Here is a 25,318-nt window from a genome sequence, read left to right as displayed (position 1 = left end):
GCACAGTGGCTACAGTATCTCTATTTCTGCACTTGCCAAATTTAGACTGGATGTAGCGCTATGCATAAAATCAGTTTAGGAGCTCTGCCCCGAAAACGGATTCATTTCTAGTCCAGCAATAATAAGGGTTAATGCATTATCTGTGGATCTACCGGGGAACCCTTGAGCAACCCTGCGTTCTCAGAAGAAGAGGACTTATAGATGTCCGTTACTCTTTGTAGGTCTGAAAGGAAGTCTCACATTTACTCCTTTAAACACCCTTTCCCGCTTATTTTCAGCATTTTCTGAGGCCTGGCCGACGTGTGCCCGAGGTGGATTTTCTGTTAAGTGGAATAAGTGCAGAGTTGGGTGAGATGAAACTAGTCCTAAAAGCCGCCCGATCATTATCTCGAGGCTCACTAGCTGGGAGTCAACAACGTTAACCAGGCCAGCCAGGCTCCCTGCAGGGAGGCAGTGGTAGCTCCTGACATTTACTGTTACTTGGAAATGGGGCGTACAGAACCTGCAGCAGAATGTCCCGCATAATGAGAAACTCTGCAACCAGGGCTCGTGTGTTTGTTGTGAAAAGAAAACCCGACCGGGGCTGCGGCGTTTATATAAGGGATACGTGCGTGCCCATAATTCTTAGTGGCACATTATTTTATCGGATTGTTGCGGGAAACCCATGGTGGAATTTTCCTCGCAGATAAGTGGGTCTGTCACATTCACCTGTATCTACTTGACTGTTTACAGGCGGATAAAACCGTGACCTCAACCGAAGTTAGAGAGGCCTGTGACACATTAGCAGCTCCGGAGCTATAACCTGTTTGGAGTCAGTATAGAGATATCCTGGATAAACTTACCCTCATTCTGGTGTCACTTAGCCTCAGTTTAATATTTCACCGTCCGGGCTCGGGGCTGACTCCCGATAGGACCTCTGGCTGCTTAGGGTGTCTTGTTAACTAACTTGAACGTATAAATGTACTACTGGAAATATTCAGATTTTCATTGCAGGCAATTTGATATGTAAATAACTTCTTAGTTGACCTAGCATTTACTCAGATAATTTTGTTTCGGTTGCTTCAAGGGCATTCACTGTATTTTCCATAAAATTTCTGTGATTATGTATATACCTATATGTGTGTGTGTGTGTGTGTGTATATTTGTATATATGTGTATGTATATATATATATGCACATATATACGTATATATATACACATTCATATATGTGCGTCTGTATGTATATATGAGTGTGTGTGTATATATATATTTGTATGTATACATACATACACAATATTAATGGAATATATATTAAATGGAATATATAATTCCATTTAAACACAATACATCAATATTGGATTAAATGTTGATTACTTATTCATTTTGTGTAGGATTATTCGATTTCTTTTTTGTTGGAAAAGGAGTTTGTTCAATCATTTTTGAGACGATGATAATGCAAATTTGTGACATCTATTTGTAAAGCTAACCACATGCTTTACGGTGTGCTTTGCATACACTACATACTCCTGGCATTAACAATAGGCTTAATAAAGACAAAAATAGATTTGACTCATTGCCCACGTTTTTTTATTCTATTTAAGCTTTGAGTCATACACCCAAATCCAACTTGAGTTTTTCATGTTGCGCTTACACCACTTTGTCAGTCAAGGCATATTGGATCCCTGTTTCATGTATCTCAATGTGCAAGGAGATGTAAAGTAAATATGGTTCAGCTCATTGTGAAGCAGAGAGATTCATCTGAGTAAAAGGAACACACAAAACCATGGATCCATTTTAACCTAGAGGTTATTTCTGTTTTGTAGTTGCAACATACAGCAGTATAGTGCAAGTATAATATAAATCTGTGTAGAAGCCAAACCTTCACAATTGTGTGTGTTTGTGTGTGTTTGTGTGTGTGTGTGTGTGTGTGTGTGTGTGTGTGTGTGTGTGTGTGTGTGTGTGTGTGTGTGTCAGCTACATGAGGGAGGAACACAAACATGACCTGGAATGAGCCTCAGGTGTTGTCCCACTCCACAACAGACAGACATGTGGGCTTGAAAGAGTAGCTTAACCAATCTGGCCCTCGGTCACACAGGGTACCTTTTTCTTTCCAATTCATCTATTCTTTCTCCATTTTGTGTGGGCCTGTAGTAGATGTTTAAAGCACAAACAGGAAATGAAAGTGGGGTGGCACTAGCGTTCACAGTGACATTTACCATTTATGATGTCACATTTGTTGCTGTTTTCTGCAAGTTATAGACATGCCTTCATGCAGATTTTCTTATGCTCTGCATGCGTCCTATACTTGAATCACCATTAGTGAATGTAAAGAGAGACCCCGCCACCCTTCCCCCCGCGTGTACACACACATACTGGGAGTCCTGTCTGCTGCACTGTGACTCATTAATCAGATAGAATCTGGGGAATGAAAGTGCAATGGGTGGTGGTCAGGGATGAGATCGCTCCCATTGCATGCAGGGTAATATCGATCTTTGATCTCCTCATCTTACCGACGGTAATTTATATACATTCAGCGAGCGCCCCTGCAGTGCTGGTGGTACACTCCGGCGTCTGAGGAAACCTACTATAGCAATCACGCACAGAGAGTTCAAACATTTCTACTAACAAAGAACTGAGATGAGTCAACATGGGATAGAAAAGAGTTTTTCGGTATTTGTGCAGTTGGATTTAAACACATTAGAGTTCTTGTGTGTTTCTCAAGGTTGCAGATTTCTTAAAATTAAAGTTGAAAGAAACACAATAGCGGACATATTGGGTTTCATGGATGGTTTCCAGTGTTCTGCTCAAGTTCTGTGTCCACAGCGGTTCAGGATCACCGACTCCCACGGTGACTGTAGTGCGGAAGATGGTGGTAGTGTTTGGTAATACCAACAGTATTTAATATTCGGACTGACTTAAAGACATTTGTATATTCATTTTAGGGGGAAACATTTTGACAATAGGTAATGTAAGTGAAATCTTTCAATCCAACACAAAATTGATCACAAACACAGAATCATGCCTAAATGGAATTGACCCCCTAAATTTATGACAACTATTGGCACCGGACAATATTGATGGGTCTATCTGCATGTTAAGCAGATGTTAATATATTTTTGGGGGATGCAGGGGCAGAACTCACTGAAAGTGGCAATTTCAGTAACAAATTACACAATATTATCTTTGGAGTCTTTTGGTAATTCCCACCTCTAAATAGAAACCCCGTTTGTCTGTTCTAGGCATTGTGCATGAGAATGTGAAGATGGGTTCAGATGGAGAGAGTGACCAAGCATCCGGGACGTCTTCCGATGAGGTCCAGAGTCCAGTCAGGGTCCGTATGAGGAACAACCACCATCGACGCATCTCCAATGAGGTACTGGACACCAGAGACACACTCCTGCATCTTACATCACACCAGGTTAAAGGAAAGGCTTCTAAATGGAACATCAATGTTCTAGTTTCAACAGATATTTTATAAATGACTTTCTGGATTTCTCCACACCACTGACAGTATCCCGTATGGTTATTTTTTGTAGACGACGATACTATATGTGAAATGGTTAGTTTTCTCCCTGGACACATGTTAAAAAGAATTTACCACACTGTTGTGTCTAATCTTTAAAAATCAAATCCTATTATTGAACCACATAGACCAATACGGCAATTGTTGAACCAGTTGAGTAAAAATCCCTTTTTTGCCATGATTGGCTTTCATATATAAAGTTAGGTTGCCGGTGCAGTAAAACCTTCTTTGTTAATAAAGCTATGACTAAAAAAAATATAAACTTAGCATTAAGGTTAGCTGCCAGTTTTGTCCAAAAAAGCACAGGTTGCTCTGAAGGTGATGCTGCTCCTTTACAATATAGAAGATGTTATTTGCCTTATTTCACCATAAACGGTCTGAATAATCCACTTTTGGTTTCATTTAAACAATGCATATCATCCATGTGTCCTGTTACGTCCTTCACTTTTTTGCTCATTGTCCCTCGTTTCTCATGAATGAGAAATAATGTATATGCATGAGTAAAAAAAAAAAAAAAAAGAAATCCCCCTGTGTTTTCTTAAGGTAGGGATAATGTAGTTGTTTTGAAAATAAATAACCTTATATTTAACCTGTGTCCACTGACTCATCTTTTGACGTCAGTTCACCTGTAAGGGTCACCCACTTGATGACTTGCTTTGTCTTGCCGCTCTCCTGAGTCGGGGCTTGTGTCAAACCGCGTGGGTGCGTGCGTGAAGGAGTTGAGGAGTGATGAGCACAGCAGTATTATGGGAAATGCCTCTGGACACACAGGCTGCTGCCTCCCGACTGCTGCGAACGGTGGAAGGGACTAATTTAGACCATGTTTACCACGGAGAAAGAGAGATCAGAGGGGGAGCCGCCATGAAGGGAAAAAAACAGGGTGAGCGAATAATTACAAAAGTATTCAATTCGAATAGAAAGAATACCGATCCGCGGGAATAGGGCTCAGGGATAGAAAACAGGAGGACGGACAGCGAGAAAGAGAGATAGAGGGAGAGAGCAGAAAAACAATGTTTCTTTTCAGCCAGCCCCATCCATTCCCCCTTCCCCCATCTGCCTTCTCCTCTTAGGAATCTGTCCATTCCTCTCCCCTCTTGCCTTCCTCCTCCACCCTCACCCCCTCTTTCATCCTCCTCTTCCCTCTATTCAGTTGGTAGTCTACCACAGTTCTCTCTCTCTCTCTCTCTCTCTCTCTCTCTCTCTCTCTCTCTCTCTCTCTCTCTCTCTCTCTCTCTCTCTCGCTCGCTCTCTTCCCCCTCGCTTCCGCTCACTGTCACCGTGTGTGCAGTCATGTGGCAAGGCAGACACGCATCGTGGAAAGCGCATGTGTGTGAGTGTATAGAAAGACGCGTTTAAGGAGGACAATGAGGGAGCTACTAGAGCTGCTCTGTATTGTGAGTACGGGGACACATGTGTGTTTATATGTGGATGGTTGCGGGGTCTTTGTCAGTGAATAAGGGGTCACGGCTGCCGTTTGTGTTGAACTTGTGTTTGTTGTTCCTGTTTTTTAACAAGTGTGGATCGTGCATGTGGGGAGATCTTTTGATGTGTCGCAAGAATAATGACATGCAAATATATATGAAGGGAGAAACTTAACAGACCCCCACCCCCTTTTTTTAAAGACATAGATATGCAGGCTAATTGTACTGCTATTATCTCAAATAGTACCGCGGGGCTTTCTTGCTACGTCGGCTACTCTTTGGTCATTTCCACGCAGCAGAGTTTACAAATGTCTCCCCACTAACGCCAAAGCCTGTGGGTCATGTCGGTGGCTGCTTGCAAAAAAAGCCCAACCTGATGTTCACAGTGCACATCACAGATTATTTGCAGGGGTTTTGATGCTGTGATGAAAGTCCCTGTATTTAGGGTGTGCACAGTGATCTCTTACATATTATTAATACTGTATGTTGTTATGCAAAGCAGTGAGTTCTTATTAAACCCTTACAGACATTGAATCCCTCTGCCTTTCATCTTCCGGCACACACACACTCACACACACACACACACGTGCATGTACATACACACACACACACATTGTCTGCCCTCCCGCTAATTTTCACATGTAAACACACATGTGAGGGCTATTGAGACTGTGCAGCCCTTGCTGCCATGGAAACAACGTGTGATTGGCACCTTGCCAGAGAACACCTCATATATATATATATATGTGTGTATATATACATATATATAGAATATATATATATATAGAGTATTGGAGCTGTGCATTATGGGAACCATTTCATCATACACATTGCGTCACCTCGGGCTAAAGAGTTTTTAGATAATCTTCATGGTGGATTTATAAGTATCAGAAAGGCCATTCAGACGGAAAATATTAGATGCTGTTTAATTCAAATTCTATAGACAAAAATCAGGTTTATTGTGGTGGATGATCTCCAGACAGGTGTCTAAGAAGAAGCAAATTTACTAGTTGTTATCGATAAGCAAAAGCAACCATTGGCCACAGATGTGATCAAGATGAGTTTCTGGGCTTTCTTGAACTTTTCACCTTTCAGTTAAAAAAAAAAAAAATCAATCATCTACTCAGGAAAAATAGACAATTTTCACTTCAGCTGCTCTGTATAAACAAAGGGGGCTGGATAGGTTTTTTATTTTTTTTAATTTTTAAATGAAGTATTTTGTAAAACCCATTTTGTCTAATTTATTGGACATTTTTTCAGAGTTAATCCAATGTGAGAAAGCCAAAAAACCTAACCAGGCCACACCTTGTTTCCAGGCCACACTTACTGCAATCTCCAGTGACAAGACAGGCTGTTCTGAAGCAGTAGAGGGCTTGATCCCACTGTCCATTGCAGCAGGCAGAAATTTTGAAGAGCAACCTGTAGTCCTGACACTCCCCTCCAAAAGAAAAAGAAGGAAAGAGAGTGACCTAGAAGCATTCTTTATAACACTGAAAGCCTACTGACTTTGCAGCAATAAAAAGACACAATTTGATAACTCTCTCTTAAAAATAGTACAATGCAACAGCAAAGCATGCATATTAATCATTTTAACCCACGTGTCTGAGATGAGTTGTGTTTTCACTTTGTTTTCACAGCTCCGCACCCTTTAAAAAAGAAATAGATTATCAGTTCACTTGTTTATTTTAATCTTGATAGAGTAAATTTCACAGCCCCTTCTTTTCCAAGTGTTGGATATGCCTTCATCTTTCACCCGTGTTAAACTGCAGAGAGTCTTGACGCCGAATGCTTAGCGGTAACATGGATGGAAAATCACTCATCAATCTTGTGTTTGATTTATTTTTAACACTGACAAATCTCTTCTTTCTCCCCCTTTTGAATATTCTCTCTGTGTTCCAGGACATAAACAAACGTTTGTCTCTCCCAGCTGATATCAGGCTACCAGAGGGCTACTTGGAAAAGTTTGCCATGAACAGCCCTCCTTTTGACAAGCCCATGAGCCGCAGGCTACGACGCGCTTCATTGGTCAGTACCGAGCGGGTTTTTCTGTATGTCATCTCCATTTCTGCATGCCAAGCAGCTGCAACTATTTTTGGTCCGCCACATGTGCAATACCTGGTGAGGTACCTTGATTGATTTATTTCCAAACAAGAAGTAATATGTACTGGCATGCCCTTTGTCTGGTACTAAAATTGGTTGACTAAGACCATTATATTCCCTCATACTCAGACTGCAAATTCAAAATAAATGACTCATTTGAAGTGTGCTCTTGAGTTATGCTGTAGAGCCATCAATCAGTCAGTGGGGGATGAATGATTCTGCAGTATATATTCAGGCCAAGAGCATTGTGGGTAAGAATTAGACAATGCAAGAAAGAGAGGAGGAGCCTGTTATTCTATGGACTGAAAAGGGGCCGATAGAGAGAAATAAAATTTTCATTCATATGCAGAATGTCTTTTATGCCCGATTGTTTGCGTTTTACATGGTTTGAAAGAATTCAAACTTTCTTCCCTTCAAGCTGAAAAGACAGAGGACACGTTGCTCCCGCCTCACCTTACCCATGACTTTTCTACAGTACTGTCTCAGAAAATTAGAATATTGTTATAAAGATTAAAAAAACAAAAATTACTTTTTCATGATGTTCTAATATTTTGAGATAGGATTTTTGAGTTTTCTTAAGATGTAAGCCATAATCAGCAATATTAAAATAATAAAAGGCTTGAAATATTTCAGTTGATTTGTAATGAATCCAGAATGTATGACATTTTTGTTTTTGTAATTGCATTACAGAAGATAAAGAACTTTATCACAATATTCTAATTTTCTGAGACAGTCCTGTATATATCATGTCACCAAGAGCCTGGATAGTTTATGGTAAAGTCGAAGGGCTTCCCACACACCGCCATCTTATTTCCTGTACGTACTGATGAGGCGCACAGTTTTTCTGTCTCAATGCGATAAAAGGGAAAGAAATAGATCGAAAGTGTGAAAAAAAGCACGTGCCAAATAGGGGCGTTATTTTCAGTCCTCTTACGTTTCCCTTTCTCGGACCATTTGTGTGTGACTTTCTGTCTTGTGGGCTCTTGTGTGTACATGATGTAATAGATGGATCAATAATTGAGCAGCAGTGTCAGGGTGTGCGGCTGCCGCTCCTCTTCTGATCAGGATCACATACCGGGGCCGGTGAGCGAGGATGGGATGTCGAGAGGGCACGCAAATACAAAAATGGAAAAAATCACATTATCATGAAACGTCATAGAAAATTACAACAGCATCTACAAATAGGACTAAATGAGAAGACCATTAATTTCACTTTTATAAGTTTTGATTTTAGGTGAAATTGTTGTTTATTTCCACGCCTTTTCTAACTTATTTGTACATTATTATGTTATGCCTTACTCATTTTTAGATGAATGTTTTCTGATTTTGGAAGTGATTTTTAAAAACACTCCTCAAACATTATCACTGATTTTGAAGTGTTTTTTTTAAGAATTTTCCTCTTGAATTTTTTGACTAACCCCTGCTCAATTTTTTAGGACCTTTCCAACAGTATCTTTATTTAAGTCGTTTTTTTTAAAGGCTACTACATACACAAGAGTGTTCTGGAGCGTAGCTATAGAAAAATGTAAAATTTAGCAACAATTTTGTGAGTAGACTCACACGGAGTCGGTAAATCGTTTCTTTATCACGCTTGCAATAGTTAGTGCTGCAGTCACAGCAAGAACGTCTCTGGTTAGATTCCGACAGGTGGCCGCCCTGTGTGGAGTTTGCATGTTCTCCATGTGGCGAATGAGAGGGTGAATGGTAGCTTGTCTCTATATGACGTTTGCGTGTACGATCTCTATATGTTGCCCTGTGATCGACTGGCGACTGGTCCGGGGGGAAATCCGCCTCTTGCCTAGTGACAGCTGGGATTAAACGATACAGATTATTAATGAATGAACAAATAGATGAATGAATAATCTTTATCACAGACACCATTTGACAGGCAACATAATGTAGTTTGTTATGACTCTCCAGTGCACGACTGTTAAGTTTCCCCTGATATAGTTCAAACTGCTTTTACAAATGAGGTTTTCTGTCTGTTTCACGATGGCTTTCAGATCCCCTGTCCTTTTCAGTCGTGACCAAAACAGAGAAGATGTGTCAGGTGTCATGTACCGAAGTGTCACATTTGAGGCAATGTATTTTGATCTTGAGTTGTAATGTAAGTGAAGGTGCTCGGTATCGGTTTTCTTTTATTGCTTTGATAATAAATTATTCAGAATATTCCAATCAGATTAAGGAGTCGAAGGAGCCGAGGAGGTAGATGCCCTTTCATCTCAAACACCATCGCTTGTTATGCAACGCTTCCTTTTTTTCTAACCCAGTCAACCCTGATGTAACAGAATATAAACTGAATGAAAAGCAGATACTATGCTTGCTTGGTTTTATGTGGAAGTTAGATAATGCTGGCATGGGTCTATTTCTGTCAGTCAAGCCTTACTGGTTTGCATACATAAAAAAGGAGACCCACAGCAACGTATTTATTGATTTGGTTTTCGTCTTTCGGCATAACACTGTTGCTTTTCTGGTATGCCTGAATGCCCTCGAACTCCTCCCTCACATTTTAGCTGCGGTTAGCCATGGAACCGTCAGAGCTTTTGTGGTTGTTTTACTTGTCGGTGCCCCAGAAACGTTTACATTAACCCTGCAAGTTGCAAATATAATAACCCACAACACTCACAGGGAGACAAACAATAACCTGGGTTCTTGTTCGAGACACGCAGAGCTTATTGGTTCCCTTCCATATGACTTTCATTATACAAACTCATATTACTGTCTTCATAACGGATTATGATATGGTCATAAGACAGCTGAGAGATAACAAAAAACAATGACTGTGCATTCAGTTACATTATATAATAATAACCCAAACTTTTTTTCTTTTTCTGTTTTTTTGTTCCTCCCTCTGTGTCCCTGTCGCCTCTGTTTTAACTGTTTGATTGCATGAAAGAAATGGAAATCCCTTCATAGATGATAAGCAGTGAGGATTACTGATACATTTGAACACAACTGCATGGAACATAAGAGAGAGGATGAATATGCACAACCAAATCATTTTTGAATTAGTGTTTTATGAATTGTCACTCAACACTCTGCCCTTAATACCTTATTTAGAACTGTAAATTGAGGAAATTTGCTCAAATTGGCATGTGGATGAAGAGTAAGGATTACATCCCAAATCACAGCAGAGTGAATTCGCAAACATGTCTACTGACAGCCCATCAGATGTTTCCTTTTCCCTTACAGACACAGCCGCAACACACACTTGATTTACGATGCTATAATTTTGCAAATAAAACGTGGCTTGACCCACTTTTGCTTAGCATGCTCAGTGGAGCATCGGGAATGAAACAAGATTGTCAAAAGCATATGCAGGACGGAACACACAGCGGAGCACTGGTGCACAATATGGATCAGAAAGTACAAAAAGAGCATGATAATAGAAGGCTAAGGGGAACAAACGGCGGTACGCCATTGTGTCGGAGACACTTCAACCGTGCAAAAGGACACTAATTTATTATTGTGAGCGGTGTGTGTGTGTGTGTGTGTGTGTGTGTGGGGGGGGGAGGTCACGATAATGACCCTCCCCCGCTAAGTGAGCTGTGCAGCTAAACAGTCTGCGCGCAGTTATTCTCAAAGACGTTGACAAGTAATCATGGAAGTCTGAAAATTGCAGGATGGCGTCACACCTGATCAGCGTCTGTTATGATTTGATCTGGCAGGCCTTTCAGCACCTTGACACTGTAGATGAGTTTTAGAATACGAAAAGAGGAGTATTCTTCTTTGCGTATTCTTCTAGGAGACAGATTGAGAACGTAGTATGCATCCAGGTTGGACAGCTTGTCTGGAGGGAAACCCAAGCTGAACACAATTATTTTGATGATGCATATTATTTAAAGACCAATTTATTTGTTCTTTTTACTCGTGCAAAATCAGACGGCAATGTTGGAATGGTCCTGCATGAAAATGAATGGCTTAATGTTTTGGAGATAGTATATGTCCTCAGACTACATCAGATGGATAATTTATACGGATTAGGGTCATAAACATGTGTGTATAAATGTGTCTGTCTGTGTGTGTGTGTGTGTGTGTGTGTGTGTGTGTGTGTGTGTGTGTGTGTGTGTGTGTGTGTGTGTGTGTGTGTGTGTGTGTGTGTGTGTGTGTGTGTGTGTGTGTGTGTGTGGGTCCATGGTTATAGTTATGGTCACATACATTATTTGTTTTTTATTTTTCAAGTACATGCACATTCAAATGCAAATGCATGTGCGTACACTCACACACACACACACACACACATACACACACACACACACACACACACACGTGTAAGTGTGTCATTTTGTGTTCAATCACGATCTGATGTTGACTTTTAGGCATGCCTTTAAAGAGATCACATGCTTCATCAGCTAACTTGGTCACTGGAGACCCCTCCCCCTTACACACACACACACACACACACACACACACACACACACACACATAGCTGAGCATAAAAAAGTGGCCTGGCGTTAATATCAGCATGATGATGGGACATGCCAGCACAAGATTGAGAAAGCTGGGGCGGTTCAGGGAGACGTACACAGATAAAACCTGCCTTAATGACCGTGACAGAGGGAGACAAATAATCGAGGTATAGTGACAGTGAGAGGGATAAACACTGACAGGCCTGTGGGGATCACAGCTTGACACAGCTACAGCCATCTATAATTCATGACCTTGAAAACCAGTGGCCACTTACACCATGCAGCTCAGTCTTCATTAACGACGTTCACGAGAACATTTAGAGATGTAAGACACACCTCTGGTCAGCTTGAGAAGAAATGCATTATTTGCTTCAACAGTTATGTAAAAAAAAAAAAAAAAAGCTTGCACCAGTTTTTATGATGCAGCCAATAAAAGGGCTTCAATAACTCCCAAAGTTTATGTATAGAGCTAAAAATAAAAACAAATTCAATGTTATTTTGGTGGCAAAAAGTCAGTCATTTTGATGGAGGATCACGTCACGAACACACAAAGTATTTGCGACCCTGAATGTGCAGAGGGTGGAGGCGTGGGAGGCTGTCACTGAGGGGACGTCTGCGAAGCGCCGAGCACATTAATTAGCAGCCATGTCTTTGAAGAAACCTCAACCCCCCCCCACAAACAAATCCCCGCCTCCCTGTTCTCCGGTGCAGGTGTGTGGAGGTGGAACGGAAAAAGAAGACGCCAGAGAATCGTGACTCTGCTCCAACGCCGTGTGACGCTCACATTTGCTCGGAGATAGTTCGTTATAAAACCAAACAATACGTGTCGGAGAAAGGAGCCAGACACGAGCCAATAATAAAGGCCGGTGACTCAGACCCCCGCAGCTGTGGTCCAAATGTCAACCCAGATGATGCTAAAATCTAGGCTAAGAGTTTTAGCCTAAAGGAGTTGTTCATATACGGAGTTTTACCTGGTGTTGGGTGGGCAGCCTACTTTCAGGCTGTGCCGCAAATCAGTGCTGCCCGTGGAGTTGCTTATAACTGTTTTCTTTTTATTTTTCTGTTTTCTTTAGTCTGAAATTGGCTTTGGGAAACTTGAAACCTACATCAAACTGGATAAATTAGGGGAGGTGAGATCAACTTGGAAAAGAAAAAAAAATATTAATACAATTTTATATTACATTTTACAAAAATCCAGGCTGTTATATTTGTTAAAATTAATTTTTCTTGTATCTGCGCTCTGGCAGGGAACCTATGCCACAGTGTTTAAGGGGCGAAGCAAGCTGACAGATAACTTGGTAGCTCTGAAAGAGATCCGACTGGAGCATGAAGAGGGTGCGCCGTGCACAGCCATCCGAGAAGGTACGCAGCGGCTTCGGGCTGCAAAAGCATGTAGAGCATAGACTGAACATTTCTGACCAAAATTTTTTGCTGCTATTTAGTTAATTATTCAGTTATAATCTGTTTCTTTGTGTTCTACCGTCGTGTCCCCTTTTTGCAGTGTCTCTACTGAAAGACTTGAAACACGCCAACATCGTGACCCTCCATGATATCATCCACACTGACAAGTGCCTGACTCTTGTGTTTGAATATCTGGTGAGTGTGTGTGTTTTTCCATGTGTGTACTTTAACCGCTGTCTCCGTGTCAGGTTCCTCTTTGTATTATGTTTTTCTTTACTTTTCACCAGGAAAAAGACCTGAAGCAGTATATGGATGACTGTGGAAGCATCATGAGTGTACACAACGTCAAGGTAGTTTTCTGACTTGTCTGTTTTCCCTGCAGTATTATTTATGTGACGCTTTTAATTGGGTCAAAAAACACGCTGATAGAAGAGATCTGGTTTTAGCTTTACATTCACGCAGAATTGGGGCTCATTCCATTATCGCTATCAATAAATGAATCCTTTTATTCTTGATGAATATGATCATACTAATATATAATTGCTTTTTTTCCCCTCTGTCTTCAGATTTTCCTATTCCAGCTGTTACGGGGTCTGGCATACTGCCACAGAAGGAAGGTCCTCCACAGAGACCTCAAACCTCAGAACCTGCTCATCAATGAAAAAGGAGAGCTCAAACTTGCAGACTTTGGTACGCCATTTAATTTTACTGATCTGTATTTATTTTCTTTGTTAATTTAAAACATCTTGTGTTTGTTTGAGTAAGCCAGCATGCAGGACTGCAGGGGGCAAAGGTCAAATTGATCAGTTTGGCAAAACAGGCGCAACTTGAGTAGACTAAATATTTTAGGATTTTTGCTTTCTTACAATTAAGATATTTCATTAAGGCCATCCTTACATCTCTGAAAAATGTGACTTTTTAAACCCACCATAACAGCAGCCCCATGCATTTAACCACCTAGCCCTGCCCTCTTTAGGTAACGGTCCTTAATTACATGTTATACATGCTGCTCTATGGAAGTTATCCCTCTTTAAAAAACTATTTAATGACCGTTATGCTTACATAGAATGATATGAAAATATTTCCTAATTTTTTTTTTGACTAAATCAAGGTTTGGCGCGAGCCAAGTCTGTCCCGACAAAGACCTACTCAAATGAAGTTGTGACATTATGGTACCGACCTCCAGATGTGCTCCTGGGGTCCACAGAGTACTCTACGCCCATAGACATGTGGTGAGGAATCTCATATTGTAGTATTTTTGTATTTTCATTTTTTTTTTTTTTTTTTTTTTTTTTTTTATCTTCAAGTTTTGTCGGAGGTGTAAGTTTGCATGTCGATCCCCGGAAATGTATTTCCCAACAACAATCCAATGGAAATGTGATATTCCATATCACAGTAATGGTTTATTTGTGTACCTGGATTACCTTAAAATATTTCACTTCTTTGAAGTCATAAATATGATTAGATTGCTTTTAATATTTCACTTATAATAATCTTGAAAAAAATTCTCATGCTCTGCATTGTGCTTGATCGCTTTGGATTTTATTTGAGATATGATGCATATTTGTATCCCATTTTCCTATCATTCCAAATCGTAAACCACAAAGATTCCCCTCTGAAACAGATCAAGCAGTGTTTAATGGAAATCTATGCACTTTCATTTGCATTTTAATGGACATACTTGTGAGCTCAGCACACCCACATACAGCCACAGAGTGCACTTGTCCGCCGTGACACATTGCAGGCTCAGGACAGTTCATAAACAGAAACAATTTTGTATGTCTAAGTCTATTTATATGTGATATGGGCCTTGTTTTGTGCTAATTCGTGCTCCTTGCAAAGCCTTCTGCCACTTATCGTATCTATTGCTTTGCTTTGCGCAGGGGTGTGGGCTGCATATTTTATGAAATGATCACTGGCAGACCTCTGTTCCCGGGGTCGACCGTTGAAGATGAACTTCACCTCATATTCCGCATCCTCGGTGAGATGTCGCCAAGAAGCACTTCCGTGCACTTCCGAAGCCCGACCCGGGGGGGAAGGAAATAGGAAATATATAGATATTCTCTAAACTTCACACTTTGACAGCAGTGGCGTAAAGACGCCCACACACACCATTTGGAGTGCTACTTCTAGCAATGCTTGCCGACGCCAGGAAGCACCAAATACAACATTTACATGAAATTAAAATTTTGTTGTAATACCTTTATAAAGCAAAATATTGGGTGTACAGAAGAGATCTGTAGTGTAATTAATATACCATTGCTTTTTGTAAGTAATTTCTATAGTTCATTAATCTATTGCTGTGTTCTATTGCTTATGACTGCGCTCACCTTTTTTTTTTTTTACTTACACGAAATATTTTTAGCTTGATGTCGACAACGTGCTAACCGGTACGATGTGACTTATCCAATATATCTCTGACAGGCACTCCTACAGAAGAGACTTGGCCCGGGATTACCGCCAGCGAGGAGTTTAAGACGTACAATTTCCCCAGATATCATGCAGAGCCTCTTGTCAACCACGCACCAAGGTGTGTGGACCTCAAGACCACACACACACACACACACACACACACACACACAAAGACACACAAATCCAACTGACGTAGGATTGATTTTCCATCAAAACTGAAACGGCACGAAAATATATGACACTCTCCCTGTCATCATGTCCTCTTGCCTTCACAGGATAGACAACGATGGTCACGACTTGCTCTCAGTGCTGCTTCAGGTAACGATCAAGTAGAGAGACATCTATAAACGTCTATCGCTTACTTCGGATAAGAAATTATAGTACATTTCACCAGCTATAACCGTGTCCGACGTGGTTTTCTGTCTGCGCCTTTTCCTTTTTCACTCTAGTTTGAGGCTAAAAAGCGTGTATCGGCCGAGGACGCCCTCAGACACACATATTTCAGAAGTCTGGGGGAGCAGGTTCAAACACTGGCTGACAGTGAGTCGATCGACGATTCCTTTCTCGCTGTGATTCACACGTGTGCTTCACAAACCCCGCCTCACTACTTTACTCTTCCTTTCAGCTGCGTCCATCTTTTCCATCAAAGGGATTCAACTCCAGAAAGACCCTGGGAAGAAATCGTCAGTCTACCCAGAATCTAGTAAGTCTTTAAAACCAGGAAAAAAAAAAAAAAGAGACGAAAGAAAAGCGATAAGGGATTTCCATGGGAAAGATCATACGGAACAGGCTCGACTCCCAGACCTCTTTGTACCCCCTCTTTTGTCCAACTGTTTGCGATGTAGTCATACATGTCACACAGCATCCAAGTCTTTCACCGGTTTGTGTTTCCACCGTGTTACCCGAACCGTAATATTTTCACAGGCACTATGAAACTATGAATTTTGGATCCTGGCCATTACTTTATCTTTAATACGTGGTCGGATGTCTGTATCACTTGCCAACGAGTCATAGATACAGTCTTGACCGACACTTTGCTCCTGGTAACCCAATTGGTAACAGAATGAGTGAAATTATAGACCACATTTTACATGAAAATTCTCACTTTTTGTATTCATTTCATACACTCTGACAAGATAAATCTGTTTGCTGCTTTCTCCTCAAAAAGTGTACGGAGTAAATCGCAATCAACGATAGAAAATCTATGAAATATAACTTGACTCTGAAAGTAACCGTGCCTTTTTTCCGATACTGCAGGTCTAGAAGGGCCCGCCAAATCGATGGGGTCCGACATTATGTTTTCTATACTGTCTTTTCCACTTTCTCATATTAGCGATTATGTGGACTCGTGCATTTTTACGGAATGGATTTTCAAGTGACTGACGTTACTTAAAACTCTTAACATCCTGCTGAGGAGATGCATTCCCTAAATTGCCTCCATGTGCGTTTCAATGCGGAGGCCCGATTCTAGCGGATCCAAAGAGAAAACACACGTCTCGGTCGAATATCACTTTAAATTAAACCGCGTCCCTTTGTCTCGGTCACCCTCTTGACATTTGTTCATATTTACCTCTTTTCTGTCTCCATCACAGTCTCAGTCTGCGTGTCTCTCTCTGCTCCCGCCGTCACGTCCTGATTATCCGTCCGCTTTTATTTCCTTCTTGGTATCGGAGCGCTCTTCTTTCGCAATGTTCATCTTCTCTCTTAATACTTTTCTATTTCCCTTGTGTGCCCTCCTGCTCCAACTCCTGTAAAACGCCTCTATATTCCCAACCTCTCCCCCACCTCTCCCGACCCTAAAAAAAAGCAATAGCCCATAAGCTAGGCTCAGCACCCTCGCAGTACTTCCCGAGAGAAGCAGCCAATCCCCGGGCTCAGAGTCACAATATCTCCTCCACATCCACTGGCTGAGTGGCCCCTACCGTTCTGGTAAATACGGTCTCCTTCATTCGGTCTGTATTCTCTTCGGTGCCCTCTTTTTTTTTTTTTTCTATTTGGCTGTCACCTGGCTGCCTTTCTCCTGTCCATTTGCACTTTTTTTTTTTCTTCTGTTGCAAACCACACGATGGATGGCTGGCCCGGCTCCGGGGCCGAACTCGACGCTGTCACAGCTCTCTCTACCCTCACATCCCTTAAGCTAAAAAACATGTTAAAAGCATATACCCCCCCCCCCCTTCTGCCATGTTTTTCTTTCACCCCCCCTCCCCTTTGCCACCTCTCCCTCCCATTGTTTTTGCTCCCACCAGCTTTTCCTCACATTTCAGATCCCACACCCACACGCATCTTCTCAGCTTACCGTTACCTTATCCTCTTCTTCTTCTTCTTCTTCAGAGAAAGAGAAAGAGAGAGCCACTCAGAACCTTCTTTAAAGGATGAAAGGGGAAACATGTTTGTTCATATAAGGAAAGAATGTGATTTGATTGTTTTTTTTATTTTGCAGTCCTCTTTAGGTTTCTCCAGCGAGAGATGTAGCCTTTGTGTTTGACTCTGTAAGTGAGGTGTGAGGTGTGCTGTGCCTTTTTTTTTTTTTTTTTTTAGTTTTGGTCTCTGGTAAGTATTAGGTTGAGTTAAATGAGATGAACTGTAACACATTCAAACACACATCAGTGTGTCAGAGACGTTAATGGTTTTTTCAAAGTGTAAAGTGTAATGGCCTCACTTTGTAACCAGAGTAGAGCAAGCCCTTAACTATTCGTACATGCTAGTGCTTATGTTTACACTGGCCTAGCAAGTGGGGTGGGGGGTGGGGGGGTGGGGGGTTGATTTCATATACCTTCACAAATTCCTCAAAATCACACTGAAAGAAAATCAAATTAAAAAAAAAGGGGGGAAAAAAGTAAATAGGTATTGATGCATTTCATTATTGGTCATTCTTCAAAATTCTCCCGATGTTAATGGTGCAAAACAACCCCTGGATCGAAAATAGTTTGGTCATCACCACCTCGGTGTCTGAAGAAGTTCTAGCTCCACGCTTGCATGGACTTGCTGTGGTTTGGTTTTATTTTGTTTTATTTAATCTGGTGTGGAAGAACTTGGCGAGTGTGTTCAGAGCTTTGGCCTCAACATCACAAATGAACACCCGCTCCAACTGGGAGTCAGACCTTCCTGCGTAACTGTGTTGGTTATTTTGTGGGGACAAATTTCTGGAGCCAAGTTCTTCTAATGTCTGAAAAGAATGGGGACGATTAAAGCGTAACTTTGATATTTCTGCTACTATAATACAGTAAACCCTCGTTTATTGCGGGGGTGACGTTCAAAAAATAACCCGCAATAGGCAGAAATCTGCGAAGTAGTCAGCTTTATTTTTTACTATTATTACTGAATACAATACTGAAATATAGAATGAAACCAAAGATCAAAACCTGTTTTCAGGCCCAAGCATTAAAAAAAAATAAAAATATGAAAATAATTTTAATAGTCAATACATTATGTAACAGTTAATTAATATTAATATTGTTTAAAATCAATATTTAATATTTTCCTCATCCATTATGAGATGAACCGATGATTCTTTTATTCCATAATGGCGCCCTACAGCCGCATAGCTTCTACTTTCATTCGGCATGTCTAGAAGTTTAACTTTTTTCACAATAGTTAAAATCTTCCTCTCCCTTTTGGGCGCGTCGTCAGGTGCCTTTGCCGGTGCAGAACGTTTCGTCGTCATTGTGGGTTTTGTCATGGAGAAAAATTGCAAACGTAAATTTGGCAAGCTGTACAGAGACAAAGCGCGGAGATTGTTGACACTGGTCTACCGTCCTTTAGCCAATTAGGATGCAGAACACAACATACTGTACCGTAAAAAAAAAAAAAAAATCCACAAAACAGTGAAGCCGCAAAAAGCGAACCACTTTATAGCGAGGGTTTACTGTACTGTGATATATATCTAGAATATTTATTTACCCATACTTGGCCACAGAGTGTGTGTGCCATGTGCATGGAGTGGAATCGGTGCATCCGTTTGTCCAATTCAGATCTAAAGTCTCTCTCTGTGTCTCTTTCTGTGTCGCTCTTGCTCTCTCTCTCAGCCCAGGGAAAGAGCAGGAGGCAGAGTGTGTTGTTTTAGTGCTGACGGGGCCGCTGAGGTGACGACGACTGTGACTCGCGGAGCTTTTCATTCAGATATCCAATCAGTGACCCTGCCACGCATACGGAAGGAGCAACACACACCTGTCCACGTAAAGAAAACCACAAAAAAAAAAAAAAAAATACATACACACTGAAGACGAAATCTCAAATAATTGCTTAAAATTTGAAAAACCCTTCCTAGAACTAAGGCTGAAGAATTTATACTTGACTAACAAACGAAAACAAACATCCGGTCGACCCTAAAGAAAGACTGGCGAGAGAAGCCGGACGAAACGTGGGAGAGTCTGGGATTCTCCTTGCTGCTACGACTGCTGCAGACCAGAAGAGGGCAGTGTTTTATTTTGACACGGGGTGGCTCAATTTGAACGCGACGCCTGTCAGTGAGAGGAGAGGAGGGCGGATTGACGTTGAACTGGATTCAAAGGCAAAGGAAAAGAGAAGAACTCTCTTGTGCTATATTTCAGACTGGTGTTGTACATAAAGAGACTGGAGTAGTCTGCTTTTTCCATGCCTCTGCCCGAGTCCACACTGTTGATATTGCACCTCTTCCCGTGATCTTGAAAAACGCTACACGTTCGCTCACAAAATCTCTCGATCCCGTTCTCCGTCTCTCTTAAACACACAAATACACCCAACATCTGCGTTTTCACTTGAAATCTTAAGTGTACGTGTTTTCGTCGGGGGTTTACACAGATGAACTTTAGCACCTTATTGTCCGGGGTGGCCGTCAGTACTTTACCTCATCAGTCAGAGTAGGATGTGAAGTACACCCTAGATATCAGAATGATGACGAACCAAAAAAAAAAAAAAAAAAAAAAAACTAAAAACAAACAAAAAAAAATAATAGAAAATAAATAAATACCGGTAATTGAAAAAAAAAAACACATTAACAGGTGTATTTACCTTCACCGAATTGGCTCCCGTAACTAGGATCACTGCAACTCACAAAGCAGCCGTAGAGTATAATTAGATTTGTCACATGCTGTAATGAACACCGTGCTGTAAACTGCTCAGTGAACAAGAAATAAACCTGTAAAGGACAAAGAGATAAAGGAAGTGTACAAATCCTCACTTGCTTGTTCTTAGATACCCCCCTTCCGCTTTTGCCTTGACTCAGAAGTCGATGTTGAACTGTTCTCTTTGCACCCGATTTTACCTCTTTAGGTCCCAAGTAGGCCCGTTCGACCGCCCCGCCCTCTCCAGACCGACCCCTCGTGCATTTCTTTTTACTCCCAATCTGTATATAAGATCATTCTTTTTATTTGTCAGAAGCAATGATTATTCCAGGATGCTGTTCTCAGTCTTTACTGTGTTCCCACTATAATAGTTGGCGAGTGGCTGGGGACGTGTTGCACATTCCTTGAGCTCAGGACTTCGTGCTTGTGTTGTTTTGTGGATGCTGTGAGACACAGCTGAACTTGTATGTTTTTACACATAGAGCTGAGTATGTTGAATTTGGCTGTAACCTCCCGCAAAGCTGTCCCAGACTGTGTGTGAAGAGGATTTGGTCAGCGTGTACCCGCGTGTTGCCCGTTCTCTTGTCGATTTCACCACGTCGTCGCTGTTCAGAGACTACCTAACCCCTGTCTATCCTCATCATCTATTTAAACATGTTCATGTATTAAACACACTGATGTTCTGAGCTGGTATGTGAAATAGCTGCTGATGCTGCTGCCGGAGAAAGAAAACCACCCTTTATGATTTAAAGTTTTGCATGGAACATGACCTTATTTCATAATTTTCTGCTTACATTGAAGGCGCCTTAGAAGGATTGCTAGTATTTGGAGACGGTCCATGAAGTATTAGGAAGACAACACGGTACGGTGAGCCGTATGCGCCACAGCATTGGGACCAGATGTTACGATCAATCTGACTCGCCTCCTCTCCGTTTCGTACAATAAGACCTGCTCCGTAGCCCGAGTAAGGGGACGTTCAACTCTCCGGACAATAAGCAGGAACTGAACCACTGTTGTCTTGTACTTTTATTATAAAAGGCTGCCAGGACCAACAAAAACCTCCAAGCATCTGATGTTCAAGCACACAACTGTTTCACACACCAGTCAGATGACATGTCAACTCGTACTGTATCAGTGAGACGGACGATCCTCGTAGACCGGAGTTTTCTGTTCTCGGACACCTGGGTCACTTTTTCTGCGATCGAGTCGGAAAGGGCGGAGCGATCCCTCGCCCGCGTCTGAAGGATTACTTGTGTAACCGCAAGAGTGAAAGTATGTAGCATGTACAAAAACTGACCCTTCACTCTGTATATACTAAAGTGTACAGGTTTGATACAGCCATTCACATTCTGGTTTTTTGCTTTTCTTTAACGAGAGTCACAGCAATATTTCTGTAAGCAATCAAAAGCCAAGGTCATAGGAGTATTTCATGTGTGTTTAGAAAGGGGATGACTGTGAATGATCAAACTGTGAGACTTGATTAAACTGATGACTTCTTTTTTTTTTTTTTTTCCCTGTTTAACATGCTGGATTCAAAAGGCTGGAGTGTATTATTGTGTTGCAAAGACGCCTAACGCCCTAATTATTTAGATTTTTTTCCCAGTGAAAGCCATAAAGGACATAATGAGGGGAAATGTGTGTGTGTGTGTGCGTATGTGTGTACGTGTGTGTGTTTGAGAAAGAAAGAGAAGGCTGTGTACCGTATTTGAGTACAGGCTTCGAGAAGCAAGGGAGAAGTGTACACCTGATGGGAAATAAAATTTGTGTTCTTACTTTTTTCTCGTCGTAAATCCTTTAAACCCCAAATCAGGGCTGACACGCTACATCCTCGGCAAAGCGCAAAACCCTCGTTCACCAGGACGGAGCCAGGTTGCTGCAAAATAATCTTTTTAACATCATCATTTGGATCAAATTAGCTAAAAAGAATAAGCTGATTGTCAGGATGAACTGTTTTATCTAGGTTTCTATGCATTAAACTGTAATCCTCTAACCTATTGTATATAAATTAAAACCGCAGAAAAGCATATACATTCATCTCAATCTAACATGGAGAACTCAGATGAGTTTTCTTTATTGAAACTGTGAATGTGAAAAATAAACACATGGAAATTTACACTTTTACCACTCTGATCATGATCCTCCATTATTTTTATAATTTAAATTGGTGTGTGATCTTCACATGTCCATGTTTGGCATTGAAATTGAAGTCATGTTTCTCAGAACCCGTTGTTATTAGATATTCTGTAAAAAAAAAACATCAGTACTTCTAAATGGCTATTCCTTTAAAGAGTTTTTAGATAGCAGTTTTTGGGTCTTATTAAGCGCCGTGATGCTGGTATCACTCTCGGACATCTGCGGTTCCGAGGCCCGTGGGTTCCGTCCACACAGCAAAGTGGAAACCGCGTACCCTCGAAACTAGAACGACAACAAGACGCCAAAATTATCATCAGCGCCCGGGTCCATTCGCGAAACCTTTTTAGTTACAAGAATGGCGGCTTACCTGTCTGTTCATGAAGACATATATGATGGGGTTGTAGACGGTGCTGCTTTTAGCTAAGTAGACCGGTATGGTAGCGATGACCGGGTCGATATGCAGACCGGGATCTAAGATAACCGCGAGAGCCATGGCGGCGTACGGCAGCCAGGTCACGAGGAAGGCCAGCACCATCATCACCACCATACGCGCCACCTGCACATCCACCCGGTTGGTGCTACCGGTCTGAAGCTTTGCCACCTGGGATTATCACAACACAGGTTGTTTTTTTTTTGGTTTCTACATAATGAAAAGCAATCTCTCCGGGAGCGCTCACCTGTCGGAGGGTCCACAAGAGTCGCGTGTAGGACGCCGCGATGACGGAGAAAGGTAAAGCAAAGCAAAGTGAAAAATATAAGATTATATATGACATGTTTCCAACATCTCTGTTGTACCAGTTGGGTGCGCAGGATGTCTTGATGCCCTCAAGCGCATAACTTCCCCAGCCAAACAGGGGTGGGGTGTTCCACACAAATGACCACACCCAAGACAGCACCACTCCACCAACTGCATGTCTAAGGGGATCAATGATGCTGTGTCACATACGGGTCGCGACGTCCGATACATCGAGGAATCTTGGTGGCGCTTACCTGGTTTGGAACAGGACGGCTCCCCTGGGACAGCACACCACGATGGAGCGCTCGAACGAAATGACTCCTATCGTGCAAAGACTTGCTATGCCTGATGGAAAATGAGGATTAATCTTTAGGATGAGTTTAGCGGAAGTAAGAAACACAAACTCAAATGTACCTTGTTGACTTTTGGTCGGTGTGGTTTGTAACATAATGAAAATTTATATCCATACTAAAAACACTTGTGTCAGTATTGTATATGTGAAATAATATTTTTGACCCAGCCAGAAGGTGGAAAATGGATTGATGGATGGATATCTATCTATCTATCTATCTATCTATCTATCTATCTATCTATCTATCTATCTATCTATCTATCTATCTATCTATCTATCTATCTATCTATCTATCTATCTATCTATCTATCTATCTATCTATCTATCTATCTATCTATCCATACATGCATACAGGACCGTCTCAGAAAATTAGAATATTGTGATAAAGGTCTTTACCTTCTGTAATGCAATTACAAAAACAAAAATGTCAGACATTCTGGATTCATTACAAATCAACTGAAATATTACAAGCCTTTTATGATTTTAATATTGCTGATAATGGCTTACATCTTAAGAAAATTCAAAAATCCTATCTCAAAATATTAGAATATCATGAAAAAGTATTTTTTGTTTTTTAATTGCATTACAGAAGATAACGAACTTTATCACAATATTCTAATTTTCTGGGACAGTCCTGTAAATACATACATATACGTGTATATATATAATTATATATACACATATATGTATGTATGTATATATACATTATCTGGCAGCACAGTGGCTGAGTGGTTAGATCGAAAGCATTTATTATAAATGTGTTTCCCGGTAAAAATAAAATTCCTACTTTACTGTGAAAGTCCATGAAAACATAATTCTATTTCTTTCAATGATACCGGTTCGAACAAATGTATGAACAATGCTGTCTCTCAGCTGCATTAAAGAGAGTCAAAACATGTTTTTTATTTTTCATGATTGCAAACAAGTAGTTTTACAGAATCTTGGGCAATGACGTTTTTTGTAAATAAACATTTTGCTATGAGATAACATTGAAATTAATAATCGGACAGCTCCTTTAAGAACCAGGCTTCCGAGTGAAGCTCAACTCCAGTGACCCCCCTCATCTTTCCATGTCAATTGAAGTTTTTTCTTTCTCTGAATTTCAGGATCTTCACAGAAATGTATTCCCTGAGTTCCTCCAGCATGATCCAGTCAGGTCATGAGTTTTTTTTTTTTTTTTTTTTTTTTACACACAGCCTTATAATATTTAAGATGTGTATTTATTAGTTTGACTTTTGTAAAGATTACAAAAGATAATGAAATCCTTCTACAATGAAGTTTTCATCAACATACATCTTGTGGTACTATAAAGCGAGGGCCCAGAAGTGCTTCTGAGTATCTATCGTGTTACATAAATCATACATATTTGGGCATAAAAGCGTACGAGTTCTCGGTTGACTCACCGAAAAAGGAAACAGCAAAGCCCTCTAAGATGCAACCCACGTGTCCAAGGCTGAAGTATCCCATGGCACTGGTTACTGTAGCGGGAAGCCCTCCGAACACAGCACAGCCGAGGTCACACACAGCTAAATTAACCAGGGCGAAGCTGAGAGGTTGCCTGAGCTGTTTGTGCCTCACCGTCACTACAATCACCAGCACATTGAGGAAGATCCCGACCACGGAGAACACACCCATGACGGCCGACAGTAGTGTGTAGCCGGTCCGAGACAGGAGATATGTGTCGGCAGAGCTGCTGGGAGAGGAAGAGTTTCCCTGGTGGACAAGGTGCTCCATGTTGCTCAGAGCGATTACAGAGCGCGGCCGTTGGCATTAAGCGCAGATAAAGTTTGCCGATTCCACAAAGTGCCT

The 25,318-nt window shown here is 41.2% G+C and overlaps 2 protein-coding genes across 9 annotated transcripts in view; one reads left to right on the top strand and one right to left on the bottom strand.

Annotated features, from left to right (window-relative positions):
- The window catches only part of LOC147214435 (cyclin-dependent kinase 17-like), a 37,686-nt gene extending 17,472 nt beyond the window's left edge, over positions 1–20,214 (top strand). For 3 of the 8 annotated variants that reach the window (XM_086141447.1, XM_086141445.1, XM_086141448.1), the window contains 14 exons: positions 3,220–3,353; positions 6,824–6,949; positions 12,507–12,563; positions 12,681–12,795; positions 12,935–13,029; positions 13,122–13,184; positions 13,401–13,524; positions 13,946–14,066; positions 14,718–14,815; positions 15,259–15,364; positions 15,522–15,564; positions 15,696–15,786; positions 15,872–15,949; positions 19,272–20,214. In XM_086141447.1, the coding sequence (XP_085997573.1) occupies positions 3,220–3,353; positions 6,824–6,949; positions 12,507–12,563; positions 12,681–12,795; positions 12,935–13,029; positions 13,122–13,184; positions 13,401–13,524; positions 13,946–14,066; positions 14,718–14,815; positions 15,259–15,364; positions 15,522–15,564; positions 15,696–15,786; positions 15,872–15,949; positions 19,272–19,309 (1,289 nt within the window). In that variant the 3' untranslated portion in view covers positions 19,310–20,214. Of the gene's footprint in view, positions 1–3,219; positions 3,354–6,823; positions 6,950–12,506; positions 12,564–12,680; positions 12,796–12,934; positions 13,030–13,121; positions 13,185–13,400; positions 13,525–13,945; positions 14,067–14,717; positions 14,816–15,258; positions 15,365–15,521; positions 15,565–15,695; positions 15,787–15,871; positions 16,293–17,053; positions 17,176–19,271 lie in introns of those variants that run through there. The other 5 variants (XM_086141443.1, XM_086141446.1, XM_086141441.1 and 2 more) reach the window with 3 other exon arrangements.
- Positions 20,215–22,562: 2,348 nt separating this feature from the next.
- Positions 22,563–25,243, bottom strand: parapinopsina (parapinopsin a). The gene is made up of 5 exons (XM_086141476.1): positions 24,913–25,243; positions 23,412–23,502; positions 23,099–23,336; positions 22,789–23,022; positions 22,563–22,703 (listed from the first exon to the last, which is right to left on the bottom strand). Exons 1-5 carry the CDS (start codon positions 25,241–25,243, stop codon positions 22,563–22,565), a joined length of 1,035 nt encoding a protein of 344 aa, XP_085997602.1.
- Positions 25,244–25,318: the final 75 nt, after the last annotated feature.

Source organism: Fistularia commersonii, chromosome 34 (genome assembly GCF_037954325.1).
Source record: "Fistularia commersonii isolate RoL2024-O1a breed Wild chromosome 34, RoL_Fcom_v1.0, whole genome shotgun sequence".
In the NCBI taxonomy this organism is placed as follows: domain Eukaryota; kingdom Metazoa; phylum Chordata; class Actinopteri; order Syngnathiformes; family Fistulariidae; genus Fistularia; species Fistularia commersonii.
Note: the sequence above shows the minus strand (reverse complement) of the source record. Positions and strands in the feature narration are given on the sequence as shown.

Excerpts from the sequence above, each read along its gene's own strand:
- parapinopsina (XM_086141476.1), bottom strand. The coding sequence starts at position 25,243 with ATGGAGCACCTTGTCCACCAGGGAAACTCTTCCTCTCCCAGCAGCTCT. Across the intron at positions 23,023-23,098 it reads TCTTGTGGACCCTCCGACAG|GTGGCAAAGCTTCAGACCGG; the intron begins GTGAGCGCTCCC and ends TGATAATCCCAG. Across the intron at positions 22,704-22,788 it reads ATGTCTTCATGAACAGACAG|TTTCGAGGGTACGCGGTTTC; the intron begins GTAAGCCGCCAT and ends TTGTCGTTCTAG.